Below are 22,486 nucleotides of genomic sequence, written 5' to 3' on the forward strand. Positions count from 1 at the left end.
AGCTGCTTGGAAAATGGAAGCAAATTTTTAGTTTAAATACTGAACTTGGTTTAGAGGAAGAGTGGTGTCGTGCCGTGCTTATCAGTAAAATGAACAAACAAAGGCTACAGTTGCACATGACATTCAAGAGCAAATGCTCTGAATTCCATCTTTACTCCATGTTCACTGTACTCCATCACAGAGAAATATGTAAAATTTCACAGCCAAAGAAAAAATGAAAAACATTCTAATCCATGAAGTTATTTGTAATTTATATTAGGGTTAATCTAGAGCTTGCTGGGCAGGTGAGAACATTCCTGCGGGGGGGGGGGGGGCTGGCATTTTTCACCAAATTTCCCCTCCCCCTGCAGCCTCCACAGTTTCTTCATCCTGCATTGCTTGTGGGACAGTGGGGCGGGGATGTAGGGTTCAGGAGAAGGAAGAATGAATGGCCATCACCTCTCCACCACCACCATTTCGTTGGTGAGATCCCTTCACTGGGCTAGAGGCCTTTTGTTGATGAAAGGAGTGCTTCCGACTCAGGATGTAAAAGCTGGAGCCAATTCTTCTTATGCTAAATATTTGCCAATATTTTTGCCCTCATCTCCTGGTGAAATAAAATTAGATACAGGCTGTCCGTGAATTATGAATATCTGAATTATGAACAACTCATACTTAAACTTCCATAAAGCCTATTAATTTGAAAAACGAGTAAAAGGCCTACTGTGGAAACTCTTCATTACCATAGAGAGGGCAGAAGCAAAAGGGGAAGAGGGAGGGCTCCAAGCATGCCTTCTTGCCCTGTCCCTCCGGAGAGAAGTCCCTCTGGCAATTATTTCCTTGGTGCAAAGAGGAGGCCCTGGTGAGGTGGGGGGATGGAGTAGGCTAGAGCTATATATGTTTTTTCCACTTTCACAGGGCTCCTGTGCCCCTAACCCTGGTGAAAGTAGAGGTCCAACTGTGTGTGATCTGACTCGCGTACAAATTCAGCCGAAAGATGGAACTCATTCATAACCCAGGGACTGCCTCTGTTGCAGCTGAACTAGATGATTGTTTCATCTTGCTTCTCCCTTGTTTTCATCCCCCTCCCTTTCCTCTTTTGTTTCCACATTTCATATTTTAGAATATAAAAACCTTGAGATAGGAACTTACCTTGTTGCTTGTTACAAACAGTCCTGAGATGCCAGGAGATGGACATTCTATAAAAGCGATAGAGGGAGGGAGGGAGAGATCAGTCAGTCAGTCAGTCAGTCTTACACACTGTGAATGTTCACACTGTATACATAAATATATTTTATGGGGGAGATTATATGTAACAGATTAAATTGTCTGCTGGGCTCATGTAAGTCCCCTCTAATTATTGATTGAACTTAAATGATAATATGCTGTGTCTGTTCATTTATGTTGCAACCTCTGGTAAAAGATCTATCCAAGCACAGTTGAATGTCTGAGCTTCTTTAGTCAAGGCCTGGAGACAGACCATGATGTGTCCTGTTAGGAAAGGGTCCTATGGAGCTACCAGGTCCAAGAAAGTGAAGAAGGCATAAAAACTCGTAACAGTCACATAGCATTTCAGAATAAAAGTCTATACCTTTCTATTCATCTGAAAGTTTGTATTTAAAGGGTGACACAATTATATGATTTATTTGAAATAGTATATCCTACCTTTTACTGAAATTGTATGCTTTACACAATTAAAATATCAAAACAATAAAGCCACATAATAAACATGCAAACCAGCAGAATAAAATAGAGTGAATAACAAGAATTTGAACTGCTAAAGGCTTTCAAACCTGGAGCACTAGCAAGTACTGTAGAAATTAAACAAGGTTGGTGTCATATTAAGGAGAGCATTGCATAGACAGGAAGTCACAGCTAAGGAGGCCTTTGGTATCCCCTATTAACACCTTCTTCACTTCTAAAGAGGATGGAGCAGAGAGATGTTAAGGCTGATGGTCTGAAAGCACAGCCAGGAGTATACTGGCAAGGGCTCTCCTTCATGTAACCTCTGCCAAACAAACTTGCAAAGTCAGAACTAGGATATTGGATTGGGCTGGGTACCAGACACTCATCGGTGGGATTCTTCTGACACTGGGAAGATGCAATCCAAATAGGCTGGTCTAAATAAATACAACTGGGCACAGTCTGGAATAGGAGTAATCCCATGATTTGCCATTAACCTCAAACCTTTCTGATAGGGTTGATATGCTTCATTCCTACTTAAGACATGGAGGTCAGACACTCCGTTGTTTCCTATCTGCAACAGACTACCAGTGCTGCTCCTTAAAATCTCAGGGTTGGGAGAGCAATACCAGGACCTTTAAAATCTGCTCTGTGGGCAAAATCCAGTGACAACTGGACCACTGATACAGCTAGTCTTTTCTTCTCCCCTGCCCCCCACAGCCCCTTGCCATGACCTAGATCAGCAAGAGAAAAACTAGCCACAAGTTCAAAAAGTGACTGTGTTATTTCTTGTACATTCAGATACCTAAGCACATTGTACTTTGGTTGGAAACCATTCGTTCATTCATTCATAAACATTTTCATTACTAATCTCAGGAGCATGTCTTTGTGGCAGGGAAAACAGAACCATTGCAAATTCTAGGGGTGCCAAAACAACTAGTTGAAGGGGATGATGGTGTTCCGGTTCCTTCCCATGGTGGCCACCCAGAGAACCCTCAAGGCTGGCCGGTTTCTTGCTCTCAGGATTCTTCCACAGCAAGAGAACAGGGGTAAGCTAGGCAAACCCAAACTCCATGCTCTAAGGGATCCTTCCTTAAAGTGTGGCAATCATGTTGACGTGGCTGTGAAAATGCCATGGTAGAGGCAATCTCCAGGGTCACCTCCCCTGCAATGCCCCATTTTAAGGAAGGGCCCCTCAAAGTCTGGCATGGTGGGGAGGCAGACCACAGGGAGAGAGGAAGCAGAGTTGGAGGATGGTGGTGGTGTCTTGAGAAGAAACAAAGACCAGAGCAAGGGCTGGCCAGGAGTATTGGGGGAAAGGAGACAGGCATTGGTGGGAAAAGGTTTATATTTAGAAAGGCTTAGGACCAAAATACCTAAAGGATCACCTCCTTCCCTGTATGCCCTCACACCCCTTAATATTGGCAGGAGAGGCCTTGCGCCAGGAACCCTCTGAAGGAGGTACGGAGGGTGTCTGCCCGGAGGAGGGCCTTCTCTGCAGGGGCACCCAGACTATGGAATGTGCTCCCCAGAGAGGTCCGCCTGGTGCCGATATTATACTCCTTTCAGCACCAGGTAAAAACCTTTTTATTTAACCATCATTTTAATAATTAAATTATTAATATCAATATAAAATTACTAAGGTTTTAGATGTTTTAAGATTCTCCCCCCCCCCCTTTTCCCACAGTTGCATTTTCTATTCTCTTCCTCCTCTCTTTCTCTTAGTTTTATGATGCGCTGTTTTATATTGTTTTAATAATTATTGTTTTATTATTACATTTTTGTAATATTTTACACTATGTAAGCCATCCTGAGCCCTTGTCAGAAGGATGCGATATAAATGTTTGTAATAAATAAATAACAAATAAATAGATAAAGGGTGGAGGGAAGCATGGCTGCCAGGGAGCCAAAATACTACCTAGGCAGGGGTGCCCAAATATCTGCAGGCAACACTGGCTGAAGTTGTCCTTATATACAAGAGTACTTGTTCTGCTTTGGGAATTTTTATCCATAAAATATGGCAGTAGAATGTGTACCAGATATCAGAACAGCAGAGCCACTTGTACTGAAACTTAATTTTTTAAAAAATATTTATATCCTGCCTTTTCTTGTGAAGTTCAAGGAGCTAACACGAGAAACATAAAATATAATTGCTTTTAGATGAATCATAAAGATTAATTTGGAGTTAAATCCTCACTGAACTTAAATTCTTAAAATCTCTTGAAATGAGCTCTAGTCAAGGGAAGCTTACTTCATGCTAAATCACTAGTCTTTAAGGTGTCCATGCAAGAACACCTTCCAGGTTGTCATACTGATAATACCAAATAGAAAGGAACAATTTCAGTTCCCAAATTGGTTTTTCCCATCTGTGTCCCCAAATGCATAGAGACCATGCAGGTTTTCCAGTGCTATACCCCTTTTAACACTTTTTACACTTTGAATCTAAGGAACTCTCTGCCATATCAAAGGTCTGCAAAAATCTATCAAAACTCCTAAATATAAAGCATCTGCTGTCGAAATAAACTCTGTGCGTCTTAAATTCCATAACAATCTAGGGATTTACACCACAATCCAGAACAAAATGAACAAAGAACCTTCTCCCTGACCACCCTGCCCAGTCAGTTAGGACATCAGATAGGATATTCCTTGTGGTTCTATATGGAGTGGCAGTCCAGCCAATCCTGCACTGTGAAGTCTTCTTTTACATGAACATCCTGCTCAGGGAGGTCAGGAAGGCGTCATCGCTGTGTTGCTTTTGAGGCCTGCTGAATGCCATCTTTACTTCAAGAAGCTTTCCTTGATTAACCAGTTTCAGGTTTTTTTTTTTTTTTTTTTTTTGGAGTTTTTTTTTTTTTTTTGGTATTCTGTTGTTTAAACACACACACACTTTTAATATTGTGCTTTATTCTATTAATTCATTTATTGATTTAAAACATTTTTATCCTATCTTATATCTAATCAGGATATCCAGATGGTTTACAAAAATCAAATGCATAATAACATTTAAATAAAACATAACCTACAATTCTAACCATTAAAATACTGGGTAAATAAAAAGGTTTTGGCCTAGTGCCAAAATGAGTAAAGCATCAGCACCAGGCACACCTCTCGGAGAGCAGGTTCTGCAGTTGGGGCACTACCACAGAGAAGGCCCTTCCCCTAGTAGCCAGTCTTCTGGCTTTTTTCAAGGCCATCAGCAGAAGATCTCCAAGTTTGGGCAGGTATACATGGAAGGAGACGTTCCTTCAGATATCCAGGAAGGACACCTTAAATCATGCCCAGACTTCAGTAACCAGTGAAGATAATATAAGACTGAAGTTATATGATCTTGTCTGCCAGTTCTACTTATCTGTGATTGTTCACTGCTCTTCCATCCATTTAGGGGTGCTGCAATATTTAACATTGCACATAAATAAATCCAATTGATATCTGTTACAGAAATCATATACACAGGGGGCTGGAACTGCTTTCCATGAGAGGTAGGGCCCTTCCACCCAGAAGTTGGGAATCTCCTTCCTTTTCACAGATCACGTTCAGCAGGATTGCCTTACTCTGTTCAACGTTATCAGTGAGCTGGAACAACGAAGGAGCACAAAAGTCTGCTTCCACCAATGCAGCTGATGCAACTCAAATCTAGATCCAATCTATTGTAACAGGAAGTTATTTTTCAATTAATAGTGTGTGATCGCCTAATTGTATGTAGGCTTAGTACGTGTCATTGCTGTTCCTAATAAAAGAGCCTTTCCCATTAGTGCACTCATAATGGCATTTTGTCCATATCAGATTCTCTCGATGCCTCGCACCCAGTGGCGGCCATTGTGGTGTATTGTTTAGAGGGTTGGACAGAGTCTTGCAAGATCTGCCTCTAGACCTTCTAGGCCATAAAACCCACTGGGTTACTTTTGGACTTTGGGTTTGCATTTCATAAGAAGTCATGGTGATTCCTTACCTTGTTGGTCTGTCATCTCATCTAAACTAACTGTCGGCATTTCTTTAATTTTCCAAAGCAATACACAAAATCATCATTCCAAGGATCCCACACTTCACCACTGCTTCTCTGGTTTTTTGGACCGAGGCTCTTTATTTTTAGCATTGTTGGTATGGAAACACCATAGAGTCCTGTGGAAGGAGCAGCCACAGAAGTGGCCACTCATCCATCCATTTTCTACTATTCCCAGCACATGCGTAATCACTCACTGTATTCCTGTTGGCCAGACAATGTACCCATCTCCCTGTTTTCTTTTGCAAACAGCGAGAAAACGGGTAAATGTGCACCATTCAGAGAGCTTGTGGCTGATTGGACAGTATATTTATTTTATTTATTTATTAAAACATTTCTATGCCGCCCCATTCGCCGAAGCCTCGGGACGGCTCAAAAGTTTCAATATATAAAAATGAATTAATGAACTGAGGGAGGAGGAGGGAATCATGATTATGATGTAATAATGATTGCTTTAGGAGGTGGAGTGTTGCAGAGATGCAGGTACACTTGGGAGAGGTGAGCACCTCAGAACTTCAGCACACCAATTCCAATCGAATAAGGAAAGTGATTTGGGTGTGGGAGGCTGCGGAAATGCATGATGGGAGCAATGAGAGCAAGAGCATCACGTAAGCCCCCTTGGGTTCCTTGAAGGAAAATAAGCAACTGAGGTGGGAGCAGAAGCTGTGCTGCTTTCTTCTTCAGCTTCTCCTACTGTCCCCTCCTACTGTTGCTTCTGGGAAGATGAACCTGCTTCAGGCCCCTCTGGTCAGACTTCTGCCTGAATTGTTCTGGGCTGGGATGCTGCTTGCTGACGCTTCAGCACCGTCTCACAGCCTGTCCTGCCGCCCTCCTCAGCTTCTGAGAGTTTCTTAGATTTTCTAATTTATTTCTACGATGCACAAAAACTTTATATCTTACATAATGACCTGCTGCCACATTAGTTTTTGTTTGTTTGCTATTAGTCCCACAATGTTTGGGATTTGTTTGGAAAGTATCCCGTTCTTGAGATATAATGCTTAAAATAAATAGGGGTTTGTTATTTTTAATTGTTTAATAGCCTTTATTTTTACCAACACCGTTATGCTTTGGAGCACCATTTCATTTCTTTATACTGGGGGTGGGGGAGGATATTAAGCTAAAAGGAGTAAATACCAGAGAAAAGAATTCAGTTGGCATACATGGAGCAAAGCAGAAATGTGTGTGTGTAACAACAACAACAACAGCATGGCTACAATCAGTGTTTCACACATCCTAAGCTGCATTTGAAATTTTTATAAGTTTGACTTGGTGCTCTTCAGTCAGGGCACATGCAGCTAATAGCTAAGTGCAGTTTTGCCTCAAAAGTGTCACAACGGGAACCTTAACACTTCACAGATGACAATGCAGTAAACTTCCAATAGGTCAGGTCAGTAAATGGTGTCACGTCTCAATGCATAATTAAAACACAAAGAGCAATGTCTGTTTTGTAAAGTTACTGCATGGAATAAGGAGAGAAGGGAACAAGTTGAATTGGAATTAAAACTAACTTGAATTAAAACTCTGGGACATGGAAAGTATGTATTCTTTATATGGATAGAATAATAGAGAATTTAGAGATCATTTAGGGAGCAAAAGTCAAAAATACAGGAGAGCACAAGGCTGATGCATGTGTGAGCATAACAGATGCAAAATAGCAAAAACTGCTAATATTATGGAATTGCTTGGTCTGTGTAGTTAGCCATTGATCACTGGACAGTAGTGCTAACTGCTTAATTTTGGATGTGTCTGTACTGTAAGTGTTGCATGTGATATTATTAAGTTGGAGTCTCCTTAAACCTGCAGCATCTGTTTATTTTAGTTTTGTTTAAAATTAGTTTTAGGCCACTTTTGAAGGCAAAGTATAATCACTCTCTCACACACATGCACACACACACAAAGTGGACACAGTAAAAATCATTAAGAACAGATTCAATAAAAATCCATAAAATCAGTCAATTATATCTAGAAGTCTGTATAGTAGAACTGTACTGCTTAGTGATTAATCTGTTCAAATAATTGATTCATTAAGCTTTTGAGCATTTACAAGAGTGTTCTCAGTCAATCACCACAGCTGGCTTGCAGATACTGGGAGCTGTATTTTTGTCAAAGCATGTATGTGACTGCACCTTTAATCTTTTTTAATATTAAGTACTTCCACTCACCACATAAGAGGAGACATTCCCATCTCTTAGCCATAAAGGAAAGAATGTCTCTTCAAAGAAAATACCTACTCCTGTGACCTTTATTTAAAATTCAGAATTATTTTACTTCAGGTAAAAATCTTTTTAGATTTTGGTTAGCCAGCCAGCAAACTGAAACTCAAGGAATTTAGCAGTGTGTTACTTCGTCCTGTGCAAATTTATTTGGGAGGCAAGAATTGCTTTCCATCTGCCTCTTTCTCCTATTTTAGTGAAAATAGGAGGAAGAATGGAACCCTAAAGCAGTTTGAACTTATTTGCTGCTGCTTTCAGAAATATTTGAGGGATATGAAGTTTGCCCTATGGAGAATTGGACTTCTAGCATTTTTGTACACAATTTCTCAAAGATACAATTTTTGCAAATGCCTTTTTTCTATGCAATTTTTGTCCAGTTTATGCTTTTTTGTGACCGTTGTTGGTCAAAGTGCAAAATCAAAGGATAATTAAGTTTGGGTTTTCATATTAGTTCAGGAAAAGCTGATTAGGTCAATCTGTATTAAAACACAAACTCAACAAAGTTTTTACCCATTCATATGTTTCTTTCTCTTACAAATTACTACTGTTTTAAAAAGTTGCAGTGATCAGGGCTTTAGATATGTATTTCTCCATACAGTTATACTCCATTATTCATCTCTATTAGATTTCCAGATGAGCCAACAATCAAAAACAAAAGAAGCAATGAACATAATAAATCATTATAGCAGCAGATCATAGTTAACAGAGCTAGATGCTGAAGCCACATGTAATCAAGGCCAATCAAATAAAAACAAAAACAGTTGCCAAGAGTCCTGGGAAGATAAAGATTTCATATCATGAAAATAACAAAGCTGGTGCCTGGTGGGCCTTTCTAGGGGGACACCAACAGTGAGAAAGCTCTATCTTGAATCACTGGCCATCTCACCTCAGATGTCCAAGGATCCAAGAAGAGTGTCAGAACAAGATCTTTTTCTCCCAAATAAACTGATCAATGCAGAACCAGGGTTTTAAAGGTCCAGACAAACATTTTAAGTAGTGCCCAGAATCCAGTGCAGTGTTTTCAGTAGTGCTGAGATATGATGGAAATACCCACTCCTAGCTAATAATGTTCCTGCAGTTTTCAAAGGCAGACCGGCATCTGAGACATTGCAGTGATCCAAAGGAGGTGTTATCAAAGCATGGGTAGCTATGCTCACTTTGCCTCTTCAGGGTTGCAGTTGCGTGATGGGGCAGAGAAAGTCTTCACCTGGCAAGTAAGTTTTGCAAAGTTAAAGAACCCTCGCCTGCTCAGAGGTATTTTTATAATAATAAATTGGTCTGGCATTTACATCTCCAACTTTTTAATACCTAATACAATAACAGAGTACTATCATGTGCCTAATAGCAGATATAAAGTATCTGGGGGTAGTCCATCTCCCATAAAATAGCCTTTAGCTTTAATTCAAATCCATTGATTCCTGTTCCAGTTAAACCTGTAGAACTTAATATCTCTTTTAATCCTTTTATTGTAAGCTACGATAAAATTAATTTTACACTAGGACTGTGCAAAGCCAATTAACATGATCTTTAGAGTTATTTAGTAAAGTGCTTCAAACTGTTAAATTTATCCTGACCTCTTGGTTGCACTCCCTGACTGCTTTTTAAATGAAGTAATCAATAGCTTGCAACCTTTTAAACAGCTTAAACTTTTTCAGATTTTTTAAATCTATATTTTATTTAAACAGATTAGGAACAAAAAACACACATCTACACGAGTAGGCCGTTCCAATAAAACTGTTGGAGTTTTGTTTCTCTAGCAGGCCTGTTTCAAAATCATTTTAAATATGGAATCAAAATGCCCACTTTGCTAAGACCAAGCAAATAATAAAGAAATCTGTCACTTCTATTTACTTAGCGCATAGAAAGTGTGCTATCTCTACAACTTAAATGGAGAAACCTTCCCCCTTCCCCAGCGTAGCTTCTGTTTTCCACATAGGGCTATTTGAGGTTATTAATTTTCTCCCTGTGATAGGGTGATCAACCGTCCTGTCAAGAAAATGGATCTTTGTGTCACCCTTTAGCATGATTAAATGGAGGCACATCACTGTGAGAAAATACCAAATTTTCACGAGACAAATGAAACTTGTAGCGAGGACAACTTTTATAGACATTATTTCATTTTAAAATCTCCCATTTGGCTGCCAGTTTATTTGTTGAGAAGAGTTGCCATTAATTGCATGTTTCTGCTACTAACTCAGAAGACAGTAAAGGCAAACACCCAGTTTCACGCCTAAATCTTCCTTTTATATATAGCAAAATGTTGTCTAGTGTGGTTTTTGAAGATAATCTATTTACTTAAAGCGTGTTGCTAAATAATCCTTCTGACACTCTCCCTTTTCTGTCCAAACCCACGATCACGGGCCTTTCCAAACATTTGTGGCTTTAAGTTCACTTGCGGAATGTTGAAAACTCTTCAAGGGGTCACTGTCTTCAAAGAGCTGAATCTGCAGGCCTCCATTTGATGTAACTTGCAAAATAAATGTATCTTAACATTTTTTAAAGCAAAACCGAAAGCCTCCAACTATGGAATCAGCATAAACTTTAGACTTTGGAAGCAGGTACACGTTGATACATTCCCTTCCCGCTTGTTGAGGTCAAGAAACGCAATGAGTTTGCAAAACTAACTGCAGGTAAATGGCTATAAATGCATGCAAGTAAAGAATGGGTTAACTGGAAGTTGCTTAAATCAAAGAAAAAGAAGAGCAGCCAAAGTTTGGCTTTCTGTTGTTAGAGGGGGGAGTTTGCCAAGCACCCCTGTTGTTTAATTTCCTGCTGGAAGCAGCACATGTGTGAGGCTTCCCCCCCCCCACACACACACACACGCTCGACACCCCCTTTCTTTTCTTTAAACAGTGACCATTGCAGAGGCTGAGTGGCTGGGGTCAATGCCTTGCCTATTGATCAGTATCCCTGCAGTCCCCAGCTCCAGCATCTGCTTCATTGGCTTCTTTCAGTGCCTGCTTCAGTACATTAGAATAGAAATCCATAACCAGAGCTGTGCTCATCCGAGCAGGGGAAGAAACTAAATTAAATGGTATAAAACAATCTTGGATCAGGAGTTTGTGCCAATTCATCTTGATCTAAGATGTCACACCGGGCTCTCTGTCCGAGCACCTGTGCTAGGAGGCAGCCATAGTGAAAATAGATGGAGCTGCGATCATTCATTTGTCAGCTAAGGAGCGCGGCAGCGGTTAGCAATTCCCTTCTGCGGAGGTCAGCTGACAGAACAATCAGTGCAACTGCAGAATGGAGCTTTCCTTTGAACTATTGTTATGGAGCGTGCTTCTTCGGGGAGGGGGGAGGGGAACTCAGTGGTTTCCTTCCAGATCATTGTGTTCTGCGTGGAGTGAATTAAAAATGGATCTGTTTAGGCAAACTCCAGTGGCAGTGCGTGTCGCCTTCAGCAGTAGCAATTGTATATACAAATGGCAGACAATTAAAATGGTTACGTGTTGCTTAACGTGGAGGCCATGTTCATCGTTTCCCTGCAGAAAGTGACTATTGATTTTTATTTTTATCTTTTTAGCTCATTCCTTCTCATTGTTAAGGATCACCCTGGACCACATGGCCCTTTGGGTGTAAGACTATCAGAGTTAGACCTGAACTGAAAATCAGTTTGGATAATCAAGGTTCTTAGGCGCATCTTTAAAAAAAGAATTTTAAAAAGGGTGGGAGGATGTCTTGTGCTACAGCTTGGGCATACAGTAGCAGACTTTTATATTAATTCACACTTCGTTAATCTTCCGCCCTAGTCATTCTTCCTGAGCACCAAGTGGTCTCCTCTGACTTCTCTCAGAAGAGATTTAATAGCACTGTGCAGTAGGGAAGGGGAATGTGGGTTGGAATATATGGAAACGTGATTCCTGCCATATTGAAGAGGTATAAATACAGATGTCAAAAAGAAGTTAATTTTAAGCTGTCCAGTTCAGATGCCAAAATAAGTTCCTTTTAAGAAGCAGCGTCTTTAATTGTTGCAACTGTTGTGAAGCACAAGTCCTGGGGCCTGTGTGCTTATATTGAAACATGTATTGATATTCTTCTCTTGTTCTGGTACAGGGTCATCAAGCATTTGAGGTCTTTTGTACCTTGGTTTCCACTGCCTGGGAAGTCACCTTACCAGCCTTGCAGCTGTAGTAACTTGCAGGAGCCTTCTATAAGTACATTAGGGAAGCAGGCGATCATGTGGCCCAGCTCTTGTTTGCCCCTGACCCGAAGGCCAGTCTGCCTTTGGGGGTGAATCCTAAGGGAAAGGGAGAGGACGTCTTCCAGTCTGATAATAACCTAGTCTTAGAAACGGTTGCTTTTGGGTTTTAAAGTTCAGCTTCTGTTGGAAAACTGATACTTCCTCTGTGTGGGTTTTCCTACAGCATTGCTTTTTTGCAAACAGAGGGAGTTTATGCTGTGGGTTGCTCTCATAACAGTGGAGTTTCATGAGTTTCACCAGCACAAGAAAATATGCTCTGCAGATTCCTCTCCTTCCTCTCCTTCCTCTGGGTCTCTGGCATGAGCAATGTGGGAATGAGTGGCACCCCGATGTTTGCCACACCACCAAGGTTAGCCCTTGCAGGAAAGGGACTCCTCTGGGGCATATCTAAACTCCTTACACAGTGAAAGGACTGTCAAATTTAAGGGGGTGAAGGCTGTGAGTTTCTCATAAAAGCAAATAGCAGCACTTCTTAATCCGCATTCTGATGTTCTTTGTGTCGTATTGTAGGTTCCCTGTCTGGGCTTCCACAAATGAAAAAAATATCTATGTCCTATGAAGAAAGGCGAAAGCAAGCTACTGCTATCGTTCTGCTTGGAGTAATTGGGGCAGAGTTTGGAGCAGAAATTGAACCTCCAAAGTTGCTGACCAGACCACGGAGTTCTAGCCAAATTCCAGAAGGCTTTGGCTCAACAAGTGGTGGATCCAACTATTCTTTGGCAAGGCATACTTGTGAGTAGCTTCTTGTTCCTTTTCCCAGGTTAAGCAGACTGTGTCCTTCTATTCTGCTCTATTATGGCCCATGTCAGCTAGTCCCACCACTTAGAGAAATAACTTCAACAAGACCCGAGGTTTCACACCTCCTGTACCTTGTTCTGATCTTTCACCAAAGGAGACTGAGAAAAGAAGTTTCCCATTCCTAACTAACTGTAGTGCCCAGGGATGTCTGAATTCAAAGAACTGTGGTATCTTTAACAGTATGGGTAGGAAAGCAGGCTTTCTTTTCAGTAGCCATGGTACTGAAGTAAGTTCCTCAAGCTTAGCTTTTGTGGCAAATTGTGCCTAGTATAAAATGGAAAACATCCGCTTTCAGTCGCCAACACTGGTGTTCAAAAGGGAACAGCAGGGAGGTGGGCACACAAGCTTCAGTGCGTGTCATAACACGTTCTCATAGAGGGGAATCATGTTTCCTATTGCAACTAAACTGACTGCATGGCTTGATTGATAGTCTAGGTGGAATAGTTTGAACAGAGCAAAAAGCAACCAAAGTTAAGAACTGTCAGTGGGGGAATATGAGAATAGGACTTTTTGCTACCAATCATGGGAACTAAGTTCCTGCAAACCTTGAATTCTTTTAAAAATTGACATCGATGGCCTTCTGCATATGTTCGCATATGTGTGCATGACATTAGATTGCTCGTCAAGGACCACAGGGTATTTTTGCTAACCAAAGGCAGGTTTGCATCCCCACACACTGGGAATCACAGGTTTCCGTGAGATGAAGAACGAGCTACTCCATTGGGGATGGTGGCATCTGGATGCACAGCAAGGTTCAGAGATGTATTTAAGATAAAATTGTGGAAAACCAGTGTGTTTCGAGAGCATTTATTGAAGTTGCAACTTGGATCAATCAAACAGTCACATGGGGTGGGCTGCTGAAAGGTTCCTGCCGGCACATAGTTTTCCAACTATTCAAGCAACAGGAGCAAACCCCTTATTAGAAGGGCAGACAGCCCCATTCTCTTTCACTTCCCTGCAGCTGCACTGCCTTTTTCCCTGTGAGAAGATTCTTTCCCACCCCAGCGTAGTTTTTATCCAGTCCTTGGGTATGTCATCTGAAAAGTATATTATATTAGGTACAACTCTGCATCACCCAGCATAATATCTGGGATTGTAGCCATTCTCATTGTCCTAGAGTGACTAAAATTACATGTGAGAGAAAAGAAAGCTCTCTTCTGAAGCCAGAACACCACATCTGATTCCTCTGAATAGAAAAGCCCAAAAATAAGCTCCATAAACTAAGGAACTCTGCCTTGAACCCATTGAGAATCTTTTCTCTCAGAACTGTTACAGGCAGACCATTCTATAATTTCATACTTCCTGAGATTTATTTTTATTTTTACTGGCTTCCAACCTAAATTTATGACTGGAATGTAGCCATTAGCTCTTGAACCAATGCTTCCTCTGGCTATCATCTGTTGAGTTACCCCACTGATGTATTTGTAGAGTGCTGTCTTGTCTCCGCCACTGCTTTTTTCCGCCCCCTCTTTTTCTCTTATAAACTTGAATGTGAATGTACCTAGCAGTATAACAATCCACCATTTGTACCAATGATATCTCTAGAAACTCTGATATGGAGAAGGTAATTACACAAGAAGGCTTTGTACGCTTACCAATATCTCAGAAAAGTTACTCATTTTTCTTTTCTCAGTTCCTAGATATTATAGTAATTGCCAAAATGATTCCAAAAATCTGGTGGCCTTGGAAAAATTCCTAAAGGTTTCCATGATATTCCACAATACTCCTCTGCATAGAATCTGTGAAGACTGAAAGCTCTTTGATGTGTACACTTTTTCAGTCCACATTCTTAATTTTTAATACAGACATCTGTAGAGGATGAGTTTAAATCCAGTTCCCCCTCCTGTTTTATTCATAGAGGACAATAACTTGTGCAGGTATTCACTAAAAATGTGTAAACGGTTGGGCCAGTGCAGGTGGGCTCCATTCCAACCACCCTTGTGCCTGCCAGCCCTCAGTCCCCACCATCTTCATGTTGGGCAGGGAGATCGGAAGAGGGGTTGTACTCGTGCTCAGTCAGCATAGCAAGAATCAGGAGTGATGGGGTGAGGCCTGAGATGCACCGCAATGCCGAAGATAGGCATGGCATGCGCAGTCCTGTTCCTCTATACATTTTCTACTCTGGTGCATTCAGGTGATTGCCTGAACAGGGCTACTGTGGGGCGCTGACAGCAGTCTTGGGTGGAAGGGAGGCAGCCTTCTCACCATCAGTATTGTTTGGCCCCCTGGCCTGAGAATAACCGCATATGAAGACCTTTCAGCTGGAAAACGGTCCATGTGTTATCAGCCCTAATAGTTTATATGCCCTTATGCTTCCTATTCTTCTTCCTCTTCCGAATCACCATCATCACCTGGAGCAGGTATTGAGATGAATGCACTTTGCATTTGAATTCTCCCAATATAAAAATTAGGCCGACTCTTTTGGAAAAACCTCAATGTAATTGAAATTGTGTTTGTCATTTTGGGGCCACTAATCAGTTGTCTTAACATCCATTTCCCTTGGGGGGATATCAGAAACTACATGAGGTCTGTGTTTGTTTGTTTGTTTTCAGAAAAAGGTCCTGTTTCTTGGCAATAGTTTTTACTGTAAAAGGGGAGTAGAGAATACTGCAAGGTTTGCTTTAGCCATTTGCACACAGCCTTATATTTGTATCTTTTACAAGATCTCAGGCTTCTTTGTGAGGGCTGGTCTGTAATCAGAGCTACACAGTCATTTTGCTGGGTTTGACACCCACCCTCAGCCAGGCTCTTCCCTCATAGTGGAAATGCCCAGAGAACATCCTGACAGAGCGAAGTTACTTATCATTAATTGTAGTTCTCCGGGAGGCTGCTGCCTCACTACAATCACATTTGTTGACCCCTTTGCCTTTTCCCTGGAGTGCTGCTCTCTCATAAGAAAGGCGCATAGACTCTTTCCAACACAACTGCAAATGCATGATCCCACCGATCCCTCTGGGACTGAAAATATTGGCTGCCCTTTATCTCAGGTAAGCTCCCAATAATGCTAGTAGTAGGCCAATGCTCATTTTGTAAACTTGGCTCAGCATGCAAACCATAAATATGTGAATAATGCTTCTCATTGCTGGATCCTTTAAAAAATTCAAGAAGCAAATTGACATCCAGAACTCATTTAGAACTGCTTAAGATAGAGTTGTAGGTTAAAAGCATTGTTGAGGATGCTTTGAGGAATGAGGATTCAGATGACAATTTTCCCCGCCATGGCTTGTTTCCCACGCACAAGGTGTATGCAACCAGGTCTTGTGGAAAGATCCCTGCGGAGTTGGCTGCATGTCCACCATACCTTGCTTCTCTCCTGTGAAGAGTTCCGTCCTGTGAAGTGACACCCATGTGGGATCTTTTTTCATGAACCACTGTCTTGCCTTTATTGTCCTGTTAGGTCCATGAGCTGCTGTGATATTTTCTGGTTGTTTTATTAGTTGCCTTTTCACTAAAAAAAAAGACTCTCAAAATGATTAGTATAACCAGTGCTTTTATAGGAAAAAAGGTGCCGGAACTCATAAAAGTATTTACCTTTCGCACATAGTAAATCACTGTACACACACCCACACACATCAGTTGTGTAACGAAACATAACGGTCACTGCCCATAGTAAGCACTCAGCATGTAACCACACAGCCAGTCACAATCCGAGCCACGCCACAAGCTGAGCAGCACCATCACAAGCAGCACGGACAAAGTACGCATGCATCGGATTCGACACACAAGCAGCCCGCATGCACCATTTTAATGATTTTGCCGCCAACCTGCTATGCTCAACAGGGCAATTCGAATCCGCGTGCACCAAACATCAAATTTTCAAAAGTTACTTTTAAAACTTGGAAAATCTGTCGAAAAAAGGTGCCAGAACTCCATTCCAGTGCGTTCTATGACAAAAAGCACTGAGTATAACTAATAAAATATGTGTGTTACATTAATTGATAAGATTTCACATCACCACTGTATCTTCCAGTGGAATGACTATTAATTCCACTATTAATAGTCCTTATCTCCTGACTTCTTGGTAAGATGGTCAAATTCAGCACAATACCAGTACAATGTACTTCCCACTTGTTCACATACCAGACTGTAAAAGACTAGCTAGTAGACCTCCAAGACTCCATGGCAAAAGGGTTTTTCCCTGTGTGTAGGAATCAGTATGTTCCTTGATCTTACCTAGCCTGTTGCTGTATGAGCTTTGATGGGAAGAAGGGTTTGTTTATATATTGTCCAGTATTTGCTCAGGAGACCTACTTTTGCAATTTACAAGAGTGAGGAGACGGATACCCACATGCGAGATCTTCATCATTTAGCTGGCAAATTGGTGTTTCATAGAAAAATAAAAGACAGAAAAGAAGCACACAAATAGAAATCTGGCACATTAGGAAGACAGGCTAGGTAGCAATTCTGTGCTGATATTCCAGGGTTTTTTGGTGCAGTGAATGCTTTGTCTGGAGCAGCATTCAGGGATCTGAGTCAGCAACTGCTGTATGGAGGGTACAGCCAAGAGCTGAGTTTACAGCAGACCTAGGCCAGAGTTATAGGAATGAAGCTGAGCAGCCAGCAAAGGTGGCTCAAGAAGCACCCCCAAGCTATGAACCTGCTTCTTCAAGGGGGTCAAAGCTCCAGTTAGAATGGGTTATGCACCCTCCTGGTTAGAGGACCCACCCACTAATAGCGATCTGGAAGACACGGAGCACTGTCAATTCAACACTTAAAGGCCAAAGGGTCACATTGCCAAATGAAAGAAAAATGTCGCCCTGCTTTTTGGTGCACGTACTACTTTGGTTTTCCCACTGCCATTTTTGGTGCTTCTGACTTCCGCTAAGGGGTTCCATCTTGCCTTCCCTTTTGTTTTTCCCCTGGTCCTTTCCACTATGACCACATCAGACAATGGGCAGCCTTGTCTTATCAGTTTCCTTTTACGTTCCCTACTTTACTTCCTTGCTTCCTTTGGCAGCTGAAACATGGAAGGAAATCCTTCCATGGTGATTTGCTTATGGAACAGCCATTAAGAGTGCAGTGAAACATAGAAATAGAGTGAGTCAGAAGGGGTCTCCCGGGCCATCTAGTCTGACCCCCGGCTCCAACCGGCTCTGCTCATGACATGCCCGCCAGTGAGAAACTGGCAAATAAAGCAAGAAAAAATTATGACCCCAATTGCCAATTTATTTATTATGGTTCAAAGCCTGGGAATGAAAAGAAGTAATGATTAGAGTGGTGGGTTAATGTAACATGTGAATCCACCCAGTATTTTTATTTTGACTGGCAGCAGCTTCATAGGTGGAAGATTCCCAACCCTACTGCTCAGGCAAGCACTCTGATACTGATTAGTGGCCCTTCCCATGAAAACCAAATGTAAACTGCTTTGAGCTGTTTGTAAGAACAACACAGCAAGATCCTCTATATAACAAAGTTTAAGAGGCCCTGAGCAAAAGTGAAGAGGTAAAAGCCCTAATTGTATGCCAAAATACAGCACCTTCATTTGCAATAAGAACAAGGAAGTGATTATTTTGATAAACAAGCACCGCACTGATTTTAATATAACATGGAAAACTCTTATCACATGCTCACCTGCCGCTGTGTTAAATGCCAATTAATTGTGATATTTCTGCTCTGTAAGGAGGGATGTGATTCCTTAGGAATTCACACAGTGACCTTGCCTGACATCTCACATTAATCTCTGTTGACCTTACAAATGGATCATGAGATATTTAATTATAAAATGCCACATAAAGAATTTCTCATTACTGATTCACCACATCACACCTAAACAGCAGCTAATGCTATGTTTATAAAGTTAATGGGCTGATAAATCTGAATGACTCCTCTGTCCTGAATATGAAAATACTTGGTTCAGTCATTAAAGCAGTGTATTTTTCAAATGTTGTGCCATCAATACAGCTATTAATGGCAAGCATTTTGCACTTCAGTTCAGTCAATGCCATGTTCAAAAATATATTCTCAGGCAATGGATGTTGTGCTTTTTACAAAACGTATTACTGATACACATTTCTAACCTGCCTCCATTATAAAATGAAAAATTCCAATAGATCAGACATCCCGTCCATTAAAGATTGAACTCGGGTAACTCTGACCGGGCTCAAATCAGAAGACCTTGCAATGTTAGGCACATTGGGAAGATCTGTCTGCATTTAGGCCCAGTCAGCTTGTCTTCGTACATTTTCCACTTACAGCTGGATGTTTCACTCCGCACTGAGATATCAGGGGACCAAGTCAGATGGAAAGAAAATTTGGTCCTGATACCTTCTGACAGCACAGAACTTTAATCTTATTCAGATTTAACAGGGCAATAAGGAACTCAGTCCATAGAGAAGGCTTCTGGGAAGTGATGTTGCCGAGTAGGTGTATGATGTAATACCACATCATGCATTCCTTTAATACAAGGTATGGTGAAGACAAGGAATTACATATGGAGTTTCCATTTTGGGAAACAATCCCATGCTTGCCATTTCTAGTTCGACTTTGAGTCTCATGCTTGAAATAAACTAGATTCAGTCGCTTAGAATCTTGCTGCTCCATAAGGCATAGAGTTAGCGCTATGTGTGCTTCCCACAAGATTCATTTCAGATTGCAGTTTGTGAAACAGCCTGATGTGCCTTTGATCAATTCAAAGCCTTCCTTATTCAACTCGGAACCAAATCTGAATCTCAGTTTTGAATCCAAAGCTTCATACTTTCCTTTTGTTAGGAAGTCAAGCATTTACTATCACATAAGCATAGTGAGGGGATGAAACCCCTGATATTTCTGTCGTATGGAGAATGCAGTTGGCACTAGTTACTTTCTAATGATGATTTTTTTAAGAGAACTGCCAGTAACTTTTAGTTAATTGTAAGGACAGCAGGCCATAGCTGCTTAGGTCATATGAACCCAGATATGTGAGTTCTTTGATGGTTTAACAACCCTCTGATAATCTTAGAACAGCCCATGGGTTGCATAGTCAAAATGGCAGCTGGCATATCATGATGTGCAAACCATCCCATTGTCTTTTGAAGCTGTTAAAATCAATAAAAAAGATAGATAGTTCCTGCCATCAGACTTAGAAACTAAACCGGAGAAGAAGTTCAAGGGAAGGGGAGTAAAATGGAAGATTAGGAAGATCAGTTTTTCAAGGCCGAAACAAGGTAAGATATAAGTAGGCATTTAAACGCACTTTTGGTCATGCTGGTCTTCCAGCCCAAAAGAGGCTCTTGTTCTTATGGCCATGTCATGAGCCTGGCTCATCTTTCTTTCTTTCAGGCTTTAAAACACATAGCAGTCTCTTTGGAACGTAGATCTTTATTGGCACTTGGCAGCTAGGAAAGAAAGCAATTGTGAAAGCTGGAAGATGAGCTTTTGCGCATGTGAAGAGTGTCGAAAACAAACGGAAACTCTGCACCAAATCTTTCCCTGAGGGCTTCACCCTCAAGAGTGGCTCTTGCTGGTGAAGGGCCGACCAGCAAGACATACACAAACCCTCTACCTGGGCAGCGCATCTCTCCTCACCTTGACACGGCATCAGGGAGCAGGCAAGGCAACCACTGTCCCTCCTCCCATTCTTCAACCCCTCTTGTCTCTTTCAGAATGTTCTTGCTTTCCTGGTTGGCCTGGGAACCTGTGGCCAGTGGCCTTGAGGGTGCTTCAAAGGCCTAAAGGTTCCCAAAACTCTGAGCCTTCAAGGTCTTCAGAATCCTGGTGAGGATGACTCCAGACTGCCTGCCAATAGTGGCAGGCAGATTCACTCACTGCAGGCTGACGGATGGTCCCACTGCATTTATGTGCATTCCCACAGCAGCTTTATTTTGGAGCAGAGTGTTTGGCTCCACTTGGGAATAGGTAGACCCCATGAGTCTCCCTCTTGGATCAGTATTATTCCTGGAAAGCAGAGGCTGCCTCTCCTATGGACCTAGGTCTTCTGGCTGTTGGCAGAGGCAGACTGTACTTCTTCTCTGTGGACCAGTGTCAGGGCAATTCAATCTAAAGAGATCAAGGCTGCCAGTGTCCGGATGAATAGTTTCAGGGGTTTTGTGCAAAGGTAACTATTATCACCCAAAGGTTCCAGAACTGGACATTCTCATCTCTCTATGTTCTTTCTGGTCATTTGTTATGAAATGGCACAGAGCATGGAGGTGGTCCTGGGTAAGAATCCTAGTTTTCATAATTAATCTATTTCAGAAGATTAGGTTCCATGGTTGCCGTAGAAGGGGATCTTCCATTCTTTCACACTTTTGCTTGTTTCATTGTTGGCAACTGGATGAAAGTGGTGTGCATCAAAGAGGAAGTCAATATGCCAAGAAGTCGATATGCCAAGAAGAACAGATGCATAGGCTAAGGAGTACTCATTAATGTAGAACAGGGGAAGGCTTTTTTTCTTTTTCATGCATTTGGCACCAGCGGCTCAAGATGCAGTGGGAGAAGGGTGGATGAAGGCTGTAGAACATGCAGCCACAGAAGAATTTGGCCATGTATCATTTCCAATGCTACATTCACAGATCCAACTGAGTCCACAAAATGTCATTTAATGTTCCTGTTCCTGTGGGAGAACTAGCAAAAAGCGCTTTAGGAGTACTGTCAGCATCCCTTTCCCAAAGCACTAGGATTTGAGGAGCCTTACAAAAACTGTCACGGTGATTAGAAGCTAAAGTTGGCAGTCACAATGCTGCGGCATCTCTTCTACCCTTCCCTATGCCAAGGTTTGCCTTATTGGAGAGCTTGAGGAAAAGCTTGCTTCTTTTGCAGATACATAAATTGTCTCCCTCTGCATTGGAGGTTTCAGTTTTGGTCCGCATTGGATGAATCCCAGTTCAATTCAGACACATCCAGAATCTTTCCAAATCATTAGGTTTTGGACACAGAAAAAAAATGAAGTACACCTCTTGTCAGCACTGAGATGGAGATGACCAGCATGAGGTTATGCTTCACCTGGCGTACTATATCCAGGTATGGGTACCACATTTTAAAAAGATGCAGACAAACTGGAAAGGGTTCAGAGGAGGGCAACAAGGATGATGATGATGATGACGACGACGACGACGATGATTACATTTATATGCCACCCCATAGCCCATCGGTCTCCCTGGCGTCTTACCATAAAACAAGAAAATACATACATTATTGTATACATAATACAATATAATACAATACACAATATCAGAAATAATAAGATATAGCTATAATCCTCCACACACAAAGCCCAATTACCCAGGGATGATCCAGGGACTGGAAGCAAAGCCCTATGAAGAGAGCTTGAAAGAACTGGGCATGTTTAGCCCTGAGAAGAGAAGACTGAGGGGAGATAGCATAGCACTCTCCATATACTTGAAAGGCTGTCACAAAGACGAAGGATGAAATCATCCCAGAGTACAGGACATGAACTAATGGACTCAAGTTACAGGAAGCCAGATTCCAGCTAGATACCAGGAAAAGTTTCCTGACCGTTAGAGCAGTACGTCAATGGAACCCATTACCTTGGGAGGTTGTGGGTCCTGCCACACTGGAAACATTCAAGATGCAACAGGACAGCCATTTGAGAAGGATGGTTTAACTGGGAGTCCTGCACTGAGCAGGGGGTTGGACCTGATGACCCTCTGGCTCCTTCCAACTTTACAGTTC

The 22,486-nt window shown here is 41.7% G+C and overlaps 1 protein-coding gene across 3 annotated transcripts in view; it reads left to right on the forward strand.

Moving 5' to 3' along the window:
• Positions 1–22,486, forward strand: part of WDR7 (WD repeat domain 7) — a 234,924-nt gene that overhangs the window by 122,847 nt on the left and 89,591 nt on the right. For all 3 annotated transcript variants that reach the window (XM_044431250.1, XM_044431252.1, XM_044431251.1), the window contains one exon: positions 12,590–12,811. In XM_044431250.1, coding sequence (XP_044287185.1) covers positions 12,590–12,811 — 222 coding nt within the window. The remainder of the gene's footprint in view (positions 1–12,589; positions 12,812–22,486) is intronic.

This window comes from Varanus komodoensis, unplaced genomic scaffold (genome assembly GCF_004798865.1).
Source record: "Varanus komodoensis strain SLA01 unplaced genomic scaffold, ASM479886v1 scaffold22, whole genome shotgun sequence".
In the NCBI taxonomy this organism is placed as follows: domain Eukaryota; kingdom Metazoa; phylum Chordata; class Lepidosauria; order Squamata; family Varanidae; genus Varanus; species Varanus komodoensis.